Source organism: Coregonus clupeaformis, unplaced genomic scaffold, assembly GCF_020615455.1.
Source record: "Coregonus clupeaformis isolate EN_2021a unplaced genomic scaffold, ASM2061545v1 scaf3301, whole genome shotgun sequence".
Lineage (NCBI taxonomy): Eukaryota > Metazoa > Chordata > Actinopteri > Salmoniformes > Salmonidae > Coregonus > Coregonus clupeaformis.
In genome coordinates, this window is record NW_025536755.1 from 23,109 (window position 1) to 42,726 (window position 19,618).

The window sequence follows — 19,618 nt, forward strand, 5'->3', positions numbered from 1 at the left end:
TTCTTTCTTTCTCTTTCTTTCTTTCTTTCTTTCTTTCTTTCTTTTCTTTCTTTCTTTCTTTCTTTCTTTCTTTCTTTCTTTCTTTCTTTCTTTCTTTCTTTCTTTCTTTCTTTCTTTCTTTCTTTCTTTCTTTCTTTCTTTCTTTCTTTTTCTTCTTTCGTTCTCCCTGAGTCATTGTGTCTGCCTCCCTCCTTATATTGTGGACAGGGAGGCAGTACTGTGGACACAGCACAGGTTTTTTAGGCACTAATGTTAATGAGCTGCATTAGTTCTGGGCAGCCTGCCACCCAAACAGAGAGCTTGGCAACGGATGCAGCACATTTACCACTGAACATCGGCTTGTGTTAATCATTTATCAATCATTTCACGTGTACACACATTTAAAAGCATTCAGCAACATACTGTACTGCGGCTCCATGCAGTGTAGGGTTGTGTTGTGCAGTGTAAGTGCCCCCCTCAGTGGGTTGTGTCACCAGGCCTGTGGCCAGGGTGGAATGTTCACACACTGCTGCTGAATACTGCAGCTACCCAGCGAAGCCTCACAGCTCTCAACTGGACACAGATCAGTGAATGACACCATTACACATAAAACACAGATGAAGGGAGAGAAGATGTTTGTATGTGATATGTGTGTGCCGTGCCAGTTTAAGTGTACTGTGTGTCCAGTGTCCTCTCTACCACACTACTGGGTGCTGACTGTTGGTTAATCATGGGTGTGATTTATGATCCTCTCTCCACACGGAGGGAGCGACAGCTTGTTTTTCCTGGGATGTCGTCATTGTCTATTTTCCCTATATTGATTGTCTCCTGCATGTGGAGCAGTAGATTTGCACCTAGTCCTAAGCAATCCCAACTGCTCTAGCTGATGTTGGCCTATTGCTCAAAATATAGCATAGTCTTTCCTGTCCAAAATGTCCATGATTGCCCTCGTAACTGAAGTGCAATGCTCCAGCCCTTCAGATTCAAATGTCAGGTTGTCATTATAATATTTTTTGTCAGTCCCTTATCTAGTCCTCGGGGGAGTAGGCCAGACTACTCTCTCTCCAATCAATGATTTTAATCAATTAATTTAGTTCTGTGGTGCAATGAAAACCAGTGTGCACCTATAGCCCCAGAATTACACAGAGGCCCTGTTTCAGTCCTTAAAGTTTAAAACAGAGTTCAATGCATTGATCCTAACTGGCCTCTGTCTCTCCTCAGCTACCTAGACAGTTTAGACCGGATCGGTGCACCTGACTACCAGCCCACAGAGCAGGACATCCTCAGAACCCGAGTCAAGACCACTGGCATTGTAGAAACTCACTTCGTCTTCAAGAACCTGCACTTCAGGTAAGACACTGGCTCAGTGCTCCTCTTCCTCCTCAAATACTTAATTTTATACTCCAACTGATTATGCTGCATTTACAGGCTGTAAAGCAGCCTGGTCTCATAGACTAGACATAGTAAATGTAAATCCAGGACACTCTAATTAGTATGATAGGTTAATTTTATTTAATATGCCATTTAGCAGACGCTTTTATCCAAAGCGACTTACAGTCATGCGTGCATACATTTTTGTGTATGGGTGGTCCCGGGGATCGAACCCACTACCCTGGGGTTACAAGCACTGTGCTCTACCAGCTGAGCTACAGAGGACCACGTTTGGTATGGTTGCATAACACAGATGGTTACTTAAGGCAAAAACAAAAGTATAACGTGAATGTCTAGCAATTCAAAGGTTGCAAGTTCGAATCTCATCACGGACAACATTCGCATGTTAGCTACAGTGGCTTGCGAAAGTATTCACCCCCCTTGGCATTTTTCCTATTTTGTTGCCTTACAACCTGGAATTAAAATAGATTTTTGGGGGTTTGTATCATTTGATTTACACAACATGCCTACCACTTTGAAGATGCAAAATATTTGTTATTGTGAAACAAACAAGAAATAAGACAAAAAAACAGAAAACCTGAGCGTGCATAACTATTCACCCCCCCAAAGTCAATACTTTGTAGAGCCACCTTTTGCAGCAATTACAGCTGCAAGTCTCTTGGAGTATGTCTCTATAAGTGTGGCACATCTAGCCACTGGGACTTTTGCCCATTCTTCAAGGCAAAACTGCTCCAGCTCCTTCAGGTTGGATGTGTTCCGCTGCTGTACAGCAAACTTTAAGTCATACCACAGATTCTCAATTGGATTGAGGTCTGGGCTTTGACTAGGCCATTCCAAGGCATTTAAATGTTTTCCCTTAAACCACTCGAGTGTTGCTTTAGCGGTATGCTTAGGGTCATTGTCCTGCTGGAAGGTGAACCTCCGTCCCAGTCTCAGATCTCTGGAAGACTGAAAGGTTTCCCTCAAGAATTTCCCTGTATTTAGCGCCATCCATCATTCCTTCAATTCTGACCAGTTTCCCAGTCCCTGCCGATGAAAAACATCCCCACAGCATGATGCTGCCACCACCATGTTTCACTGTGGGGATGGTGTTCTCATGGTGATGAGAGGTGTTGGGTTTTCGCCAGACATAATGTTTTCCTTGATGGCCAAAAAGCTCAATTTGAGTCTCATCTGACCAGAGTACCTTCTTCCATATGTTTGGGGAGTCTCCCACATGCATTTTGGCGAACACCAAACGTTTTTGATTATTTATTTCTTTAAGCAATGGCTTTTTTCTGGCCACTCTTCTGTAAAGGCCAGCTCTGTGGAGTGTACGGCTTAAAGTGGTCCTATGGACAGATACTCCAATCTCCGCTGTGGAGCTTTGCAGCTACCTCAGGGTTATCTTTGGTGTCTTTGTTGCCTCTCTGATTAATGCCCTCCTTGCTTGGCCGTGAGTTTTGGTGGGCGGCCCTCTCTTGGCAGGTTTGTTGTGGTCCCATATTCTTTCAATTTTTTAATAATGGATTTAATGGTGCTCCGTGGGATGTTCAAAGTTTCTGATATTTTTTATAACCCAACCCTGATCTGTACTTCTCCCACAACTTTGTCCCTGACCTGTTTGGAGAACTCCTTGGTCTTCATGGTGCCGCTTGCTTGGTGGTGCCCCTTGCTTAGTGGTGTTGCAGACTCTGGGGCCTTTCAGAACACTTTCAGAACAGGTGTATATATACTGAGATCATGTGACAGATCATGTGACACTTAGATTGCACACAGGTGGACTTTATTTAACTAATTATGTGACTATTATGGTAATTGGTTGCACCAGATCTTATTTAGGGGCTTCATAGCAAAGGGGGTGAATAGATATGCACGCACCACTTTTCCATTATTATTTCTTTTCATTTTTTTTTTTCATTCCACTTGTATGTCCATTACATGAAATCCAGATAAAAATCCATTTAAATTACAGTTTGAAATGCAACAAAATAGGAAAAACGCCAAGGGGGATGAATACTTTTGCAAGGCACTGTAATTAGCAACTTTTCAACTACTTGCTACTTTTGAGCTACTTTGCAACTACTTAGCATGTTAGCTAACCCTTCCCCTAACCTTAACCCTTCCCCCTAACCCCTTTAACCTAACTCCTGAACTTAACCCTAACCTTAAACCTAACTCCTAACCCTAACCCCTAGCCTAGCTAACGTTAGCCAGCTAGCTAACATTACCCACCTAGCTAGAATTCGTAACATATCATACGTTTAGCAAATTCATAACATATTGTACATTTTGCAAATTCGTAACATATTTTACATTTGCAAATTCGGAACATATAATATGAATTGTAATTCGTAATATATCATACGAAATGGGTGATGGACATCCACAAATTAATACATACCATACGAAACGCAACATATCATACTACATTTACGTACAGAATCATACGAAATGCTCTGAGACCAGGTTTTGTAAAGGGTATTCTTCTGTAACAACAGTATGTGTGCTTAAATGGTGATTATGATCTGTCATACATGGATTTTACCCAAGATTAATGGGTTTCTTCATTATTGTACCATGGCCATTAACATTTTCTTTTTTTTAATGAATGTGCACTGGGATCAGCACAGAGCGCTGGGAGAAAAGGAGCTGTGACTGAATCTACATTTAAATTATAAACTCTAGTTAATTACTCTAGAACTGCAAATCTGAAGACATACTATTTAAGCTTAAATCATTAAGTATTATCTGGATATTTTGTGGTATTTAATGCGCTGTAAAATCTAGTGCTACCAATTCATTATATTACTCATAATTTTTTAAAAGTGGGATGTACATTGAAAAAGCGGGATGTGCAATAAAAATCCCCAATACACCTTGTTTAGCTTGGTTTAACAAAACAGAGGGCTTGTATTTTTCCTCTGCTCCTCACACAGCGGCCTGCCTGCCTGCCTGCCTGCTAGCACAAAGCAGCTCTTTGTTAATCTCCTTCTCTGACTCAGTCAGCTGATTGAGAACAAAAAATACATGATGAAAATAATGTGTTAAGTGGTCCAATACAGCCGTTTTTATCTCAATATTAAATCATTTCTGGGTAACAATTAAGTACCTTACTATCATTGTTTTCAATCAAAATGGTCGAAAATAAACAAAAATAGCTTCTTAGCAAAGTGCAATTTCTCTAGCAATAATGTTGCTTGGACTTTCTGGGAGTGGTCTGAGTGGGGAGGGGAAACTGAAAACTAGCTGTTATTGGCAGAGAGGTTTGGAACTCTCTTATTGGTCTATTAACTAATTTACTGCGTGGTGATGTCAACAGGCAGGCCAAAATCCATCCTGCCAAAACAGGCTGAAATTTCAGGCGGTCTTTTCAAACAACTCTTACACTAAAATGGCATTATCATCACTTTCACAATTTCACAGAATTATTCCAACCTCATAGTGTGGAAATATATACAGTGAGGGAAAAAAAGTATTTGATCCCCTACTGATTTTGTACGTTTGCCCACTGACAAAGAAATCATCAGTCTATAATTTTAATGGTAGATTTATTTGAACAGTGAGAGACAGAATAACAACAAAAAATCCAGAAAAACACATGTCAAAAATGTTATAAATTGATTTGCATTTTCACGAGGGAAATAAGTATTTGACCCCTCTGCAAAACATGACTTAGTACTTGGTGGCAAAACCCTTGTTGGCAATCACAGAGGTCAGACGTTTTCTTGTTGTTGGCCACCAGGTTTGCACACATCTCAGGAGGGATTTTGTCCCACTCCTCTTTGCAGATCTTCTCCAAGTCATTAAGGTTTTGAGGCTGACGTTTGGCAACTCGAACCTCAGCTCCCTCCACAGTTTTCTATGGGATTAAGGTCTGGAGACTGGCTATTCCAGGACCTTAATGTGCTTCTTCTTGAGCCACTCCTTTGTTGCCTTGGCCATGTGTTTTGGGTCATTGTCATGCTGGAATACCCATCCACCACCCATTTTCAATGCCCTGGCTGAGGGAAGGAGGTTCTCACCCAAGATTTGACGGTACATGGCCCGTCCATCGTCCCTTTGATGCGGTGAAGTTGTCCTGTCCCTTTAGCAGAAAACACCCCCAAAGAATAATATTTCCACCTCCATGTTTGACGGTGGGGATGGTGTTCTTGGTGTCATAGGCAGCATTCCTCCTCCTCCAAACACGTCGAGTTGAGTTGATGCCAAAGAGCTTGATTTTGGTCTCATCTGACCTCAACACTTTCACCCAGTTCTCCACTGAATCATTCAGATGTTCATTGGCAAACTTCAGACGGGCCTGTATATGTGCTTTCTTGAGCAGGGGGACCTTGCGGGCGCTGCAGGATTTCAGTCCTTCACGGCGTAGTGTGTTACCAATTGTTTTCTTGGTGACTATGGTCCCAGCTGCCTTGAGATCATTGACAAGATCCTCCCGTGTAGTTCTGGGCTGATTCTTCACCGTTCTCATGATCATTGCAACTCCACGAGGTGAGATCTTGCATGGAGCCCCAGGTCGAGGGAGATTTACATTTATTTTGTGTTTCTTCCATTTGCGAATAATCGCACCAACTGTTGTCACCTTCTCACCAAGCTGCTTGGCGATGGTCTTGTAGCCCATTCCAGCCTTGTGTAGGTCTACAATCTTGTCCCTGACATCCTTGGAGAGCTCTTTGGTCTTGGCCATGGTGGAGAGTTTGGAATCTGATTGATTGATTGCTTCTGTGGACAGGTGTCTTTTATACAGGTAACAAACTGAGATTAGGAGCACTCCCTTTAAGAGTGTGCTCCTAATCTCGGCTCGTTACCTGTATAAAAGACACCTGGGAGCCAGAAATCTTTCTGATTGAGAGGGGGTCAAATACTTATTTCCCTCATTAAAATGCAAATCAATTTATAACATTTTTGACATGCGTTTTTCTGGATTTGTTTGTTGTTATTCTGTCTCTCACTGTTCAAATAAACCTACCATTAAAATTATAGACTGATCATTTCTTTGTAAGTGGGCAAACTTACAAAATCAGCAGGGGATCAAATACTTTTTTCCCTCACTGTAATATATATATATATATATATATATATATATATATATAACACAGGAAAATCACGTTTTTGACTACACTGGGCCTTTAATTTAATATGTAGAAAACAGTGGTGTGCAGCGAGAGGCTGCAGGACTGTCAGGCTGTGATGTTCCATTCATTCCTGATCCTAAAACTTGCTCTCTGACAGGCTTTTTGTAAGGGCTAACGTAGTATTCTGGTACTGAAGAATGTTCTAGTCTAGTGGTACTGGACTGTTGTCCTTTCCCAGACCTGTTCCAGTAATCCTAGCAGTTCTGGGTGTGCCCTGCCCCTGACCTGAAATGCTGTATCTACAGTAGTACAGAGACCTCTACAGCCTTCTGTTAGCTGGCCTGTGGCAGCAAACCCTTTGAAATCCAATGTTCTTCAGATGTAGGGAGGGGTTGAAAATCTGTGCATGAGCCTAACCTCAATGGTAATATTACAGTAGCTATGGTACTCAGAAACTATGTGGGAGCAATTTCAAAATTAATAGAGATAATTCCATACCAATGTGTTTTTGCTATGTCAGACTGACTGTATGTGGTAGATATTGTACTGACACTGTATACTTTATACTACAGTATGTGATCCTCTGAGTGGTTGCTTTTTGTTTTTCTGTGCACGTGTAATGGATGGTGTGTGTTCCATAGGCTGTTTGATGTGGGAGGTCAGAGGTCGGAGAGGAAGAAATGGATCCACTGCTTTGAGGACGTGACAGCCATTATCTTCTGTGTGGCACTGAGTGGGGTACGACCAGGTGCTGCATGAAGACGAGACCACGGTGAGTCTCACACACACACACGCACACATACCCTTAATTCATTGTGTCCATATCTCCATAAATCACTCTACAATGCAGCACATTAAATTCCATTTAATATGAGTCATGTATGTGTCCTTTGTTGAGTACCTCAACATAATGAACAACAGATTCCTACACCGGGGCTATGTACACATCCAGTGGCTATCGCAGTTTTGTGAGCCCCCCCTCCCTCCCCCTGCAAGGTCCGAGCAATGTCCCCCCCACAGTAGAAAAACTTATTTTTTTATGAAAACAGCTAACTTCTTGCAGTTCTACACATTTTGCTAGGACTGTCTGGGAGTGGTCTGAGTGGGAAAGGGAAAACTGAAAACTAGCTGTTATTGGCAGAGAGGTTTGGAACTCTCTTTCTTATTGGTCTATTAACTAATTTACCATCTGGTGATGTCAACAGGCAGCTCAAAACTCCATCCCACTAAAACAGGCTGGAATTTCAGGCTGTCTTTTCAAACAGCTCTTACACTAAAAGGGCATTGCTGGGGCTGCAGGGAGGTGTGGTATGCCAGTGTACACATCACTGGTTTCCTGCTACTCATGTTGAAATTAAGGGTTCACAATTACCATTACGAGGCCTTTTATCTATGGATCCTCAGGTTTAGCTTTTGTTATGAAACACATTGCTAATATACAGTAGCTTACATTTATTTGACCGTTTACATGCAAGTGTAGATTCATTTTGGATTTGTTTTTTGATAAGCAAAAAATATGTGAGAAGCTTTACATAACACAACATTAGATTAGACCACATAGTTACTGTATTTCTCTCTATGCAAACACAGCAGTCACACTTCCCATCTGGTTCCACCCAGTACTCCACCCAACCTCTGGTTGTATCAGCTGGTGTTAGTGCCAAGGCAAATTAGTTGATTTCCATACAGTTGCTTAGTTAGTGAGCGTCCCTGAGCACCCCCATGGCCAATGGCAGTGCGTGAACAGTGTTTTCTGGGGCCTATATGTGTGATATACAACTCTAACATCCAGTATAATCTCTCCCAGGCCAAGTCCTGTTTAAAAGCCTCATCACATTTCTGCTACTGCCATTTCCAAAAGCAGCTGGGTTTATTTTTGAAATATTTCTATAGTTCAGGATAATCCTATTTGAAACAAAATGTATCAGAATAGAAGACAATTCCCTTAATTCAGTACAGACTGTATTTCCATTCATGTGATTAACAGACATGATAAACTGAAAAAGGAAGGAACAATGGCTCTATTGAACTATGCTTCTAACAGGTTGACGGGCTCCTAAATCGAAGTCATATTTGTTTACTCCTGGACTCCTATGCACATGCCCGCATGCGTGTATCAGCACGTACACGTACACACACACATTTACATTCATTTCTCACTCCCTCTATCTGGCTTCCTTTCCCTGTTTTTCACCTTCATGCAAGTACTGGCACCCACTCAAAGACGTGCACAGCAGGGCATCGAAAAAATGTTTCTACAGCAATTCTGTTTAATAATTGTAACTGCAAGGTTTGGTTTGGGTCCTTCCTGCCTGCTCTACAGTTTCCTCCTTTCATCGTTGGGGGGAGTGTGTGTGTGCGTGCTGGCACGTGCGTGCTTGTGTGCGTGTGTGCGTGCATTTGACCGTGTGTGCGTTGCTGCTTGTGCGAGCGTGCATGTGTGTGTGTTTAAGAGGGGGGAGATGAGTTGGGCCCTTGTGCATGTCCATCTCTGCTCCACTGAGCCCCCCCGACCCCCAGCAGCCTCGTCTCTCCTTCAACGTCTTCTCGTCTCAGCTCCTCTCCTGTCATCTCTCGCCATCGGCTGTCCTCTCTAACCAATCGCCAAATGCTAAAAACCCACCTGGTTCCACAGAGGGCCCTCCCACCAAACATGTGTACAGGTATGAAACCTTAAACAAGGACAAAGAGTCCAAAATCATCTGGAAAGAGTTAAAAGCAGCACTCCTTCTGGTTGTGATGTGATTCTGTGTGTACATAGTATGTATGTATCTGTGTGTATTTACATGTGAGTGCCTGGGACTTGCACTGTGAGGATGATATGACACTGTCTGTACTGTAGTATGTGTTGCCTTGTTCTCAGAGTCTTACTTGTCAGAGGCTTATTCAACTGATGAGATAAATGCTAAACTATGGTCATTAGTTTTCCTATCTCTTCTCTTTCTCTCTCTTACATTTTCAAAGAATTGCTAACACTACAAGAATACCAGTCTCTGTGACTCTCATCTTGTGTTCTATCAACAGATTATGATTGGCTCTTTCCTCTGCTCTATTTAAACTGATTGGGCTATGCGAGCCCTCTCTGCTGCTCTAAGTGGAATGTGATTGGCTGTAAAGGAGCAGTCGTGACTGTGTTCTCTCTGTGTCTTTTCCACTGTTATTGAGAACAAGGCAACAATTTACTCACACCAGAGAGTGTCTGCTTCCAACTCTACAAACACCCTGGTGAAATTACATATAAATTGTCTAGAAATGTATTTGCATGCCCTCCCATCCCTGTTCTAGAGAGAACCACACAGGGTTTGTCCTAGACCAAGGCTACGTACCTAATAACATTGTGCATGAACTTGGCTACCCTCCCAGGATGCTGCATACTTGTCATACTTAACATATTACCATGACACTGTGGCAAACAGGAACACTTTATTTAATTTTTTATTTTAGAATGTTCTTGGATCTCGGGGGAAGTGGCTCACATACAGTTAACTCCTGGAAGGAGCATTTAAAGTTTAGTTTCTGTTCTGCTTTGTAGTTTCCTTTCTTCACTTGTTTCCCTTATTTCATGTGTGTGTTTGTGTGTACGCGTGTCTGTGCATGCGTGTGTGTGCATGTGTGTATGTGCGTGTGACGTAGTTAGAAATAGAGCCACACAGCAGACTGACTGACGTTGTTTTCTCTACCCACAGAACCGCATGCATGAGTCTATGAAGCTGTTCGACAGCATCTGTAACAACAAATGGTTCACAGACACCTCCATCATTCTCTTTCTCAACAAGAAGGACATATTCGAGCAGAAAATTAAGAAATCTCCCCTTAGTATCTGCTTCCCAGAGTACACAGGTAATTGATGAAGAGTGGAGGCTATTGAGCTAGGAGAAAAGAGGGGGGTGGAGTAGCAGCAGGAAGGACAACTAGAAGAAGGGATAGTGTGGTATTGAGGGATAACGTGTAGAAAGGCTTGAAGAGGGATGATTAGCTTTCGGAATCAGAACAGGAGAAAAGGATTCTGTCTTTTTATTCTCTTCTCATTTACTCATCCCTTACCTGGCATGACTCCATGTTATCATCTTAGGGCTTATAGAGCAGAGCAGCCAAGGAGTCTGGGTAGCCTGCTGTACTCACTGTGTAAACCAAGGCCTCCCTCCACAGTTACAGGATAATCAAGCCACTTAGACAAGCACTAGGTTTTACATTGGGTGTGTAATATTTAAATAAAACATATTGTTTTGTGTCCATTCTTGCCCTTATATCCTTTTTTTTTGTTTTGTCTGCTTTTCTTCCCCTTTTATTTTCATCTTTCTACTTCTTCTTTCTTTTATTAACCAACTTTCTTTCCACATCCTGGCTCGCTTGTCTTGGGCCATATATTTTCTCCATTTCCTTTTTCTCCTGCTTTTTCACACCTTTCTGCAGGCACGGACACCTTCATGGAGGCGGTGCACCACATCCAGTCTCAGTACGAGAGCAAGAACAAGTCCCTCCAAAAGGAAGTGTATGCCCACATCACCTGTGCCACCGACACCAACAACATCCAGTTTGTGTTTGACGCTGTCACCGACGTCATCATCGCCAACAACCTTCGTGGTTGTGGCCTGTATTAACCCAGAGGAAAGACCCAGTGTGTCCCTGGATAGACCTTTCTCCTCCACTTTTCCCTGTCTTTTATTAGCCCAATCTCACCCACATATAAAATGAATTTACCTTTTAGATTTGTTATATAATAAAACATTTTAATTCAGTTGTATAAAGAGAGACAGCTGTATTTTTATGCCTCAGGCATTGCACATCACAAGGAGAAGTGAAAGACGGGAAAAAGAGAGGACTCTTGAATGGAACAATTAGTTTAGTGTGATAAAGAATATACATTGACAATCACTCACCTGCAAATGTAATCCAATCTAGACATACATTGTAAATCACATTTTCAAAGCAAGGATGCAGATATTAAATACATGCATTTGATACAAAAGTCATGTTAGTGGTAGATTATTTCTCTATGTTTGGCAATATGCTGCATTGATTTACTAAAACACTTAGGCAGTCATTACTGTTGTGTAACATTGTGTAACTGGAATAGGGTCACCACCATAAACAATAATCTACAGTTTACAAGGAAAACTGCTCATCCTTACCAACAAAGTATCTCTTGTAATTTGTCATTTTGCTTATTGAGTAGTAGTCATCTGATATGAGAGGAATTTGTGCCTTGACCGTTTTGTGAAACACTTTGAAGTGGGAATTGGAGTTGAAGAGTTGGAGATGTTTTAGTGGCTAGTGGAAGATGGTACCGTGTAAATAATGTGAACTTCTGGATTTTTTGGTTGAAATATAATTTGTTGTTCCGCTTATGTCATGTGGGTTCTAAGATTTTAGTATTGGAAGGCTTTTTTTGGCTATTGTTGCTACAAGTCCAATATTTGTAAGATTCAATGATTGGGTGTGAAATGTGTAAGATTTGAAAGTACAGCCAAATATGTTTTGAGCCCTTTACACTGCAGTGGCCTCACTAAAGGGTACATTTACCCAAACCGTACAGTGTATTTGTGTAACTAATTGAGCCCATTTATAATGGAAATTGGTAGCAGTGGTAATCTTCATAAAAGGCACTGCCTGGAGTTGAGTTAGAGCTGTAGAAATATCCCCCTGTCATAATTAGTCCAGATGTTCTTGTTGTGGTTTAGGTGCCTCAGCAGTCTTAATCTAGCACTGGGTGTTGTTTGACTTAAATTGATGGTGATTGGCCTGGCTATGTCAGTAACTACTTTACCTTACCGGTGCCAATGCTAAGTAGCAGGAAGTATTTAATATGTGTGTGAGGTCAGATAAGTTAGTATCTGTTTGGGGTATACTGTAAGAGAGAGTGTGTGTAGGATGAGGTTATCCAGGAAACAGCTGTTAAATTCCTCATTACACGGACCCTCAGGGAGGACACCAAATGTCACAACACCCTCCCTGTCATTTGCCAGATAATGCCAAACCACTCCAAGAAGGGGCAAAACCTGTTTGTTTCTTGCCAAATAAAACGCAGCTTCCTGAGGTTTGATACCGTCCTCCTCTTTTAGCTGTGCTCTTGTCATGGCTGTAGGAAGCTCTCTTAGAAATCACTCATTTGTCACACCCATGCAGGTGCCGGATGAGTGGGGGTAGGCCAGATGTTTCCATGACGATCGTTCTCAGCACCACGCCTGCCTTAGCTGGCAGCTACAGCCTCTTGTGTGTCAGGTGACTGATAGCCACTGCATTGATTCTATGGGCTCTGTAAAATATTTGTTGACTGTACTACAGTACACTAAAACACCATTGCAGTAAGTTACTGTGTTGCTTCGGTAGGTGCACAGCAGGAGGCAAAGGCTGTGCCAGCCCTCAGGCCAGTTAGTGCTCCACAACATGGCAAGGTCTCTGAGTTCTCATGAGCAGAATAAATCTCATTCTGTGCCAAATCTGTTGAGACAGTGTTTGTGTGCCACATTTTACATTTTATGATGAATAAGAAGCTTGTCCATGCTGCGTTGTCGCAGCTGGAGTTATCTCTTCTATACCAGAGGCTAAACTAAGACGGAAGCCATCAGAAGTCTAGTGTATGTCCCAGAGCACCCACCCAGACAGTCTCTCCCTGCTCATCTTATAGCCTGGCCTTAAACCTGACTGATGGCCTATAAAGCCTGTGTCTTTGGTCCAGGGAATGAAGGGTAATCATTTCAGGGAACGGCAGGCAGAGAGAAGGCTGGGTAATAGAGTTTATATCCACAGCAGTGAAGCTGATGGATAATGGAGTCTTAGGGCCAAGGTAAAGAGACAGATTGGTAATTGAGTCTGTCTGGTGGGAGCGAAATGGATGGGAGGGACAATATGTGGCCCTGAGTAAACTGGATCTCAGGTCTAGTGGGTACCAAAATAGGGGAGAGAGAAACAGCAGTGGAGATGATATACAGTAGTGTGGTCTCCTGATGTAATAGAGATTAGTTTACCACATCTGCCTTGGTGAAAGCGGAGATGGTTCATGTGATGTACAGAAGCTGTCTGGAGCTGTAATACAGTTGATTAGCTGTCGGCCTCTCCCAGTACCCAGTGTGTCAGTCCCAGTCAAACATACACACGCACACCCACGCGCAAAACACACACGCACGCGCACACACATACACACACACAGAGGAGCTCCCTATCACAGCAGGCAAAACACACCAATATTTCAACTGCAGCCATAAATAATAAAACAGTTGGCACAACAATAGAACTTTGAAAAGCAGAATTCTTAAATCCTCTTTCGACTTTCCCTGAATGCATTTCACCCTGTGTTACACAAAGACTGCCTCTGCATCAGCATGGGAGGAATACATTAGAGACTATTCTCTGGAGCTTACCACAACCCCTATGAGGAAATGCAATTGTTGTTCATTTGAAAATGCAGTGTCCGTCCGAACCATACCAAGCAACCAACCTACAAGCAGCACTAGGATGCTGACAGTACAGTACGTCATGGTATGATTGAGTGCCTGTTTTCTAGTAGGTGTTGTTTGTGTCTCACTGATGTAATTGTTTGCTCATTCGTCTCTTTCACTGTTATGATTATTTATTGAAGGGTGTATTTATATGAAGGAAATAATAAAGCACCACATGAAACTCTGTCTGACCCTCCCTCGCTTTCTCTCTCTCTCTCCCAGGCCAAGTGCCTGCTTTTTTATGACTCATGGCACTCTCTCTGCATCATGTTTACCCTGGAAAAGGGCATTATTTAAATAGAGGTCATGGGCTTGATTCAAGTTGGATGATGATCAAGTTTGTGTATGCTCTGTGCAGTGAGTGCTTAGCTCTCTCTCTCTCGCTCGCTCTCGCTCTCGCGTGCTCTCTCTCTCTGTCTTCCCTTGCCCAATGGGAATGCTACTGAACTACTTATGATCGTGTCACTGCCTGCAGTACAGAGCCCAGGGGACTATGAGAAACAAACTACTGCCCGTTGCACAGCACACTCACACACAGTAACACACACTTTACACTAACACACAATGCTTCTCTCAGTACCACACCACACACTCTTACAGACACACAATATTTCACTATGTCTCTCCATCCTCTTTCTCTATCTCTCTCTTTATTAATGTTGGTGAGAACTGTGAAGGAATGATTGGTCTGGTCTCTCTCTCTCCCCTGCCCCCTGTCTATCACCTGAGTCATTGTCAGACACATACACTGAGCACAGCAGCAGCTGCTAGCTGTCTCCTATAAACATCTCATGTCTGATTCTAACCATTCAATGTTCTTTATCACAGAGCTCAATTGTTCAGATTGGTTCAACAAAGTTTCATTACAAACCCTTTCTTCTCCTACTTAGCAGTCTGTCCTGTCCAAGTGCTTTGGGAGGCTCACTCTCTCTACTGTCCTCAAGTCATGAAGCTTGGTTCAACTATTCCTGCTTGGTTTTTATTGCTCTGATGCTAACCTTTCCACATGATCTGTTTCTCTCTCCCTCCCTACCTCTCTTCCTCCTCTCTCTCTTCCTCCTCCCTCTGCTTCTGTCCTCCTTTCTCTCTTCCTCCTTTTTCTCTCCACTGCAGAATCGCATGCACGAGTCTCTTATGCTGTTCGATTCCATCTGTAACAACAAATTCTTCATTGACACTTCCATCATTCTCTTCCTCAACAAGAAAGATCTGTTTGCCGAAAAGATCAAGAAATCTGCCTTGAGTATCTGTTTCCCTGAGTATACCGGTAAGATTTGGACTTTAATGGACACTTTGGTACCTTTGTAAATGTCAGAATTGGCCAAAACATATCTGCTAGCTGAAACCTTGCAGTTGAGTCTGCAAAAATCCACCTAGGTCTTGACTATGTGATCTTAAAATGAGTTGACATTGTGGAATATACAACCAGAGGGGAATACAAATATTTTGTTTCTCTAACCCCCCACCCCACCCCTTCCCCTCTCCCTTCCCTGTCTGACAAGGTGAGATGGTCACCCATAGCCTGAGAGAGAATAAAAGCAGAGCCACGCTTGAGCAGTCATGGAGAAGGGATGGCCAGTGAGGGCTGTCTCCGTCCCTATCTGCTCAGGCAGACAGACAGACACCATACCCTTTCCTTTCCCTGCTTAGAGAGCCGCAGGGGACACTTTCATTTTTTAAATTTAGCCTTTATTTATCCAGGCGAGTCAATTAAGAACAAATTCTTATTTACAATGACGGGCTGGCCAGTGACGACTGGGAAATGCGGTGCAATAATAATTAATAAATAAACACTGCAGAAGTGAACATTATTCTGCTGCCTTCCACATCTGACACACAAAGCTACAGTGGGGAAAAAAAAGTATTTAGTCAGCCACCAATTGTGCAAGTCCTCCCACTTAAAAAGATGAGAGAGGCCTGTAATTTTCATCATAGGTACACGTCAACTATGACAGACAAAATGAGAAAAGAAATTCCAGAAAATCACATTGTAGGATTTTTAATGAATTTATTTGCAAATTATGGTGGAAAATAAGTATTTGGTCAATAACAAAAAAGTTTCTCAATACTTTGTTATATACCCTTTGTTGGCAATGACACAGGTCAAACGTTTTCTGTAAGTCTTCACAAGGTTTTCACACACTGTTGCTGGTATTTTGGCCCATTCCTCCATGCAGATCTCCTCTAGAGCAGTGATGTTTTGGGGCTGTCGCTGGGCAACACGGATTTTCAACTCCCTCCAAAGATTTTCTATGGGGTTGAGATCTGTAGACTGGCTAGGCCACTCCAGGACCTTGAAATGCTTCTTACGAAGCCACTCCTTCGTTACCCGGGCGGTGTGTTTGGGATCATTGTCATGCTGAAAGACCCAGCCACGTTTCATCTTCAATGCCCTTGCTGATGGAAGGAGGTTTTCACTCAAAATCTCACGATACATGGCCCCATTCATTCTTTCCTTTACACGGATCAGTCGTCCTGGTCCCTTTGCAGAAAAACAGCCCCAAAGCATGATGTTTCCACCCCCATGCTTCACAGTAGGTATGGTGTTCTTTGGATGCAACTCAGCATTCTTTGTACTACAAACACGACGAGTTGAGTTTTTACCAAAAAGTTATATTTTGGTTTCATCTGACCATATGACATTCTCCCAATCCTCTTCTGGATCATCCAAATGCACTCTAGCAAACTTCAGACGGGCCTGGACATGTACTGGCTTAAGCAGGGGGGGACACAGCAGGATTTGAGTCCCTGGCGGCGTAGGTGTTACTGATGGTAGGCTTTGTTACTTTGGTCCCAGCTCTCTGCAGGTCATTCACTAGGTCCCCCGTGTGGTTCTGGGATTTTTGCTCACCGTTCTTGTGATCATTTTGACCCCACGGGGTGAGATCTTGCGTGGAGCCCCAGATCGAGGGAGATTATCAGTGGTGTTGTATGTCTTCCATTTCCTAATAATTGCTCCCACAGTTGATTTCTTCAAACAAAGCTGCTTACCTATTGCAGATTCAGTCTTCCCAGCCTGGTGCAGGTCTACAATTTAGTTTCTGGTGTCCTTTGACAGCTCTTTGGTCTTGGCCATAGTGGAGTTTGGAGTGTGACTGTTTGAGGTTGTGGACAGGTGTATTTTATACTGATAACAAGTTCAAACAGGTGCCATTAATACAGGAAACGAGGGAGGACAGAGGAGCCTCTTAAAGAAGAAGTTACAGGTCTGTGAGAGCCAGAAATCTTGCTTGTTTGTAGGTGACCAAATACTTATTTTCCACCATAATTTGCAAATAAATTCATTAAAAATCCTACAATGTGATTTTCTGGATTTTTCTTTCTCAATTTGTCTGTCATAGTTGACGTGTACCTATGATGATAATTACAGGCATCTCTCATCTTTTTAAGTGGGAGAACTTGCACAATTGGTGGCTGACTAAATACTTTTTTTCCCCACTGTATGCCAATGTGACTGTTGTATCCTCATGGTAACTAAAGTCACATGGATTCTCTCAATAGAGTATTGTGATTTTTGAAATAGAGCTAACTACAGATGTAAGATCTTAATTTGATCACCCTGATGCAGGAGAACTTTCCTGCAATGCAGGAAATAAAAAATGTGTATATTTGAGGTTTAAAAAGGCTTCTGAAGTTTGTAATTAACACTCTGAAATTTCAGACTTGATTTTCCCTTAGGAAAAATGTATCACTCCCTACAAAAATGTCCATTAATTATAATCCACATAATTCACATTTCCTGTTGCTGCAGGATTCTCTTCCTGCTGTAGCAAACTGGCTCATATTGAATGGAATGAATTCAGGCCCTAAATGCTCTCTTCAGCTCTTAGTTCTTACTCTTTCACTGTTACCTTTCTCTCCTGTCTTTCCTCCTTTCTCCCTCTTCCTTTCCTCTCTTTTCCTCTCTCCATAACCTCCATTACAGGTTCTAACACCTATGATGATGCAGCTGCCTACATCCAAGCACAATTTGAGAGCAAGAACCGCTCGCCTAATAAGGAGATCTACTGTCACCTGACGTGTGCCACGGATACAGGGAACATCCAGGTGGTGTTTGACGCCGTCACTGACATCATCATCGCCAACAACCTGCGAGGATGTGGCTTGTACTGAGCCCTGACCGCCCCCTCGCCTCACCTCTGGAAATGATTCTAATTGAAAATGCAACTTGGTAAATAATAATGATAATAATAAAATAGGCATACGTATATATATATATAAATATATAAATAAATAATGGGGCCATACTTGCACACATTAGAAACATTTTACCTTTAAACTGTTTCTCCGTCTCAAAATGCACATCAGCCAATTAATATTGTTGATTTACTTGCACGTGATAGAACGCTACATTGTAGCTGGTTCCATCAGATAACCTGGCACATGTTAGCCCTATGCTAACCTCACCAGCTGACAGTGATTATTCCCTATAACAAATTCCGCAAAGATATTAGACTTTATAGCCACCAACCAATGGCATTTCTTAAAATAGGTCAACCCTGGCCACCAAAGAGATATTTTAAACCTATTTGGTATGTTAGGCCTATGTAGAATACTAATTAATCATTGAGTGATCTTGCGAGACATTGATTCAGCTTTGACCTAAACTTGATTAAACAAGCACCATTCTAAGAAGTGGCGAAGCGTGGCTCGGTGTGCTCCAGCAGATCTACACCCGTATAGCAGTAGCCTATATTTCGGTCTGCAAGAGGGACTCCAAGAAGCTTCTCATTAAATATATTTGTAATTTACAAGGTTTTGGCTGCACCCTTCGCAACACACTGTCACAATACATGTAATTCTACATTTCAAAGGAAAAAAACTATATCTCAACTGGGATTCGAACTTGCTGCAAACAACAAAAATTACCAGAAGCCAAGATTACAACGCAGTAAGCTATCTATCTGTCCAATTGAATTTCTGTGCGTGTTTTAGTAACTTTGATTAGCAGATGGTGCCGTGCGACTTCTGTTAAGGATGCTCTTATGAAAAAGTGTTCGGTCACGTCCAACTACATCAACATTTGTAATTGGCTGATACAGAATTTTTTTACTGGAAATAATCACGTCCAGCTGGTGGTGTTAGCATAGGGCTAAATATGCCAGGTTATCTAATGGGAAAAGCTAACAAGTAGCGTTCTATCACATGCAACTACGTCAACGCTTTTAATTGGCTGGTGTGGATTTTGAGACGAGAAACCGTTTAAATGTAAACTGTTTCTAATGTTCGCAAGTATGGCCCCAATGTTTTTAGTTTGTCTTCGAGGAGCTGCCAACAGAACTGATTTCTTATAGAAACCCAGCCTTTAAAGTTTTAGAACAAAGTTGAGATCTCGTTTAATGTTTGTTTTCTCCCCTTCCCGACTGTCTTTTTGTATTTAACAAAACAACCCTCACTTGTTTTACATAATGTTTTTGTAATTTTTTTATGTTTTTGTTTATCATATGTATATTTATTACATGAATATCATTCCATGGGCTGACCTGTCCACGTTTGCCTGAGTATATTACTGTAGTAATGATGTAATTGCGCTGGAAAACTGTTCTAGCTCTAACAATGGCTATGACAGGTATGATGGTCATGAATACGACAGTCAAGATCAGTTTATTTCTTTTGTACCAGACTGGGTTTTCATGGTAATCCTAGAAGTTCTGTTCAGCTATTTGATCATTTAGTTCAAAGGAAACACCCAGGATTGATGCGCCCTATTTCCACCCAATCCCTTCCTGTCATTCCGGTGGGCCTTTGCCA

General features: G+C 42.1%; 1 protein-coding gene and 1 pseudogene across 1 annotated transcript; both read left to right on the forward strand.

The window, feature by feature from the left end:
• LOC123489789 overlaps nt 1-18,043 on the forward strand; it is a 34,315-nt pseudogene extending 16,272 nt beyond the window's left edge.
• LOC123489790 (guanine nucleotide-binding protein G(o) subunit alpha-like) lies at nt 8,959-11,188 on the forward strand. The gene is made up of 3 exons (XM_045220183.1): nt 8,959-9,091; nt 10,115-10,268; nt 10,842-11,188. The coding sequence occupies exons 2-3, from the start codon at nt 10,121-10,123 to the stop codon at nt 11,027-11,029; spliced, it is 336 nt and encodes a 111-aa protein (XP_045076118.1). The 5' UTR covers nt 8,959-9,091; nt 10,115-10,120; the 3' UTR covers nt 11,030-11,188.
• Nucleotides 18,044-19,618: the final 1,575 nt, after the last annotated feature.

What these genes read in the sequence shown, in the direction of transcription:
- LOC123489790 (XM_045220183.1), top strand. Translation starts at nt 10,121, where the DNA reads ATGCATGAGTCTATGAAGCTGTTCGACAGCATCTGTAACAACAAATGG. An exon ending in CTGCTTCCCAGAGTACACAG is followed by an intron (nt 10,269 to 10,841) that starts GTAATTGATGAA and finishes ACCTTTCTGCAG; the next exon opens with GCACGGACACCTTCATGGAG.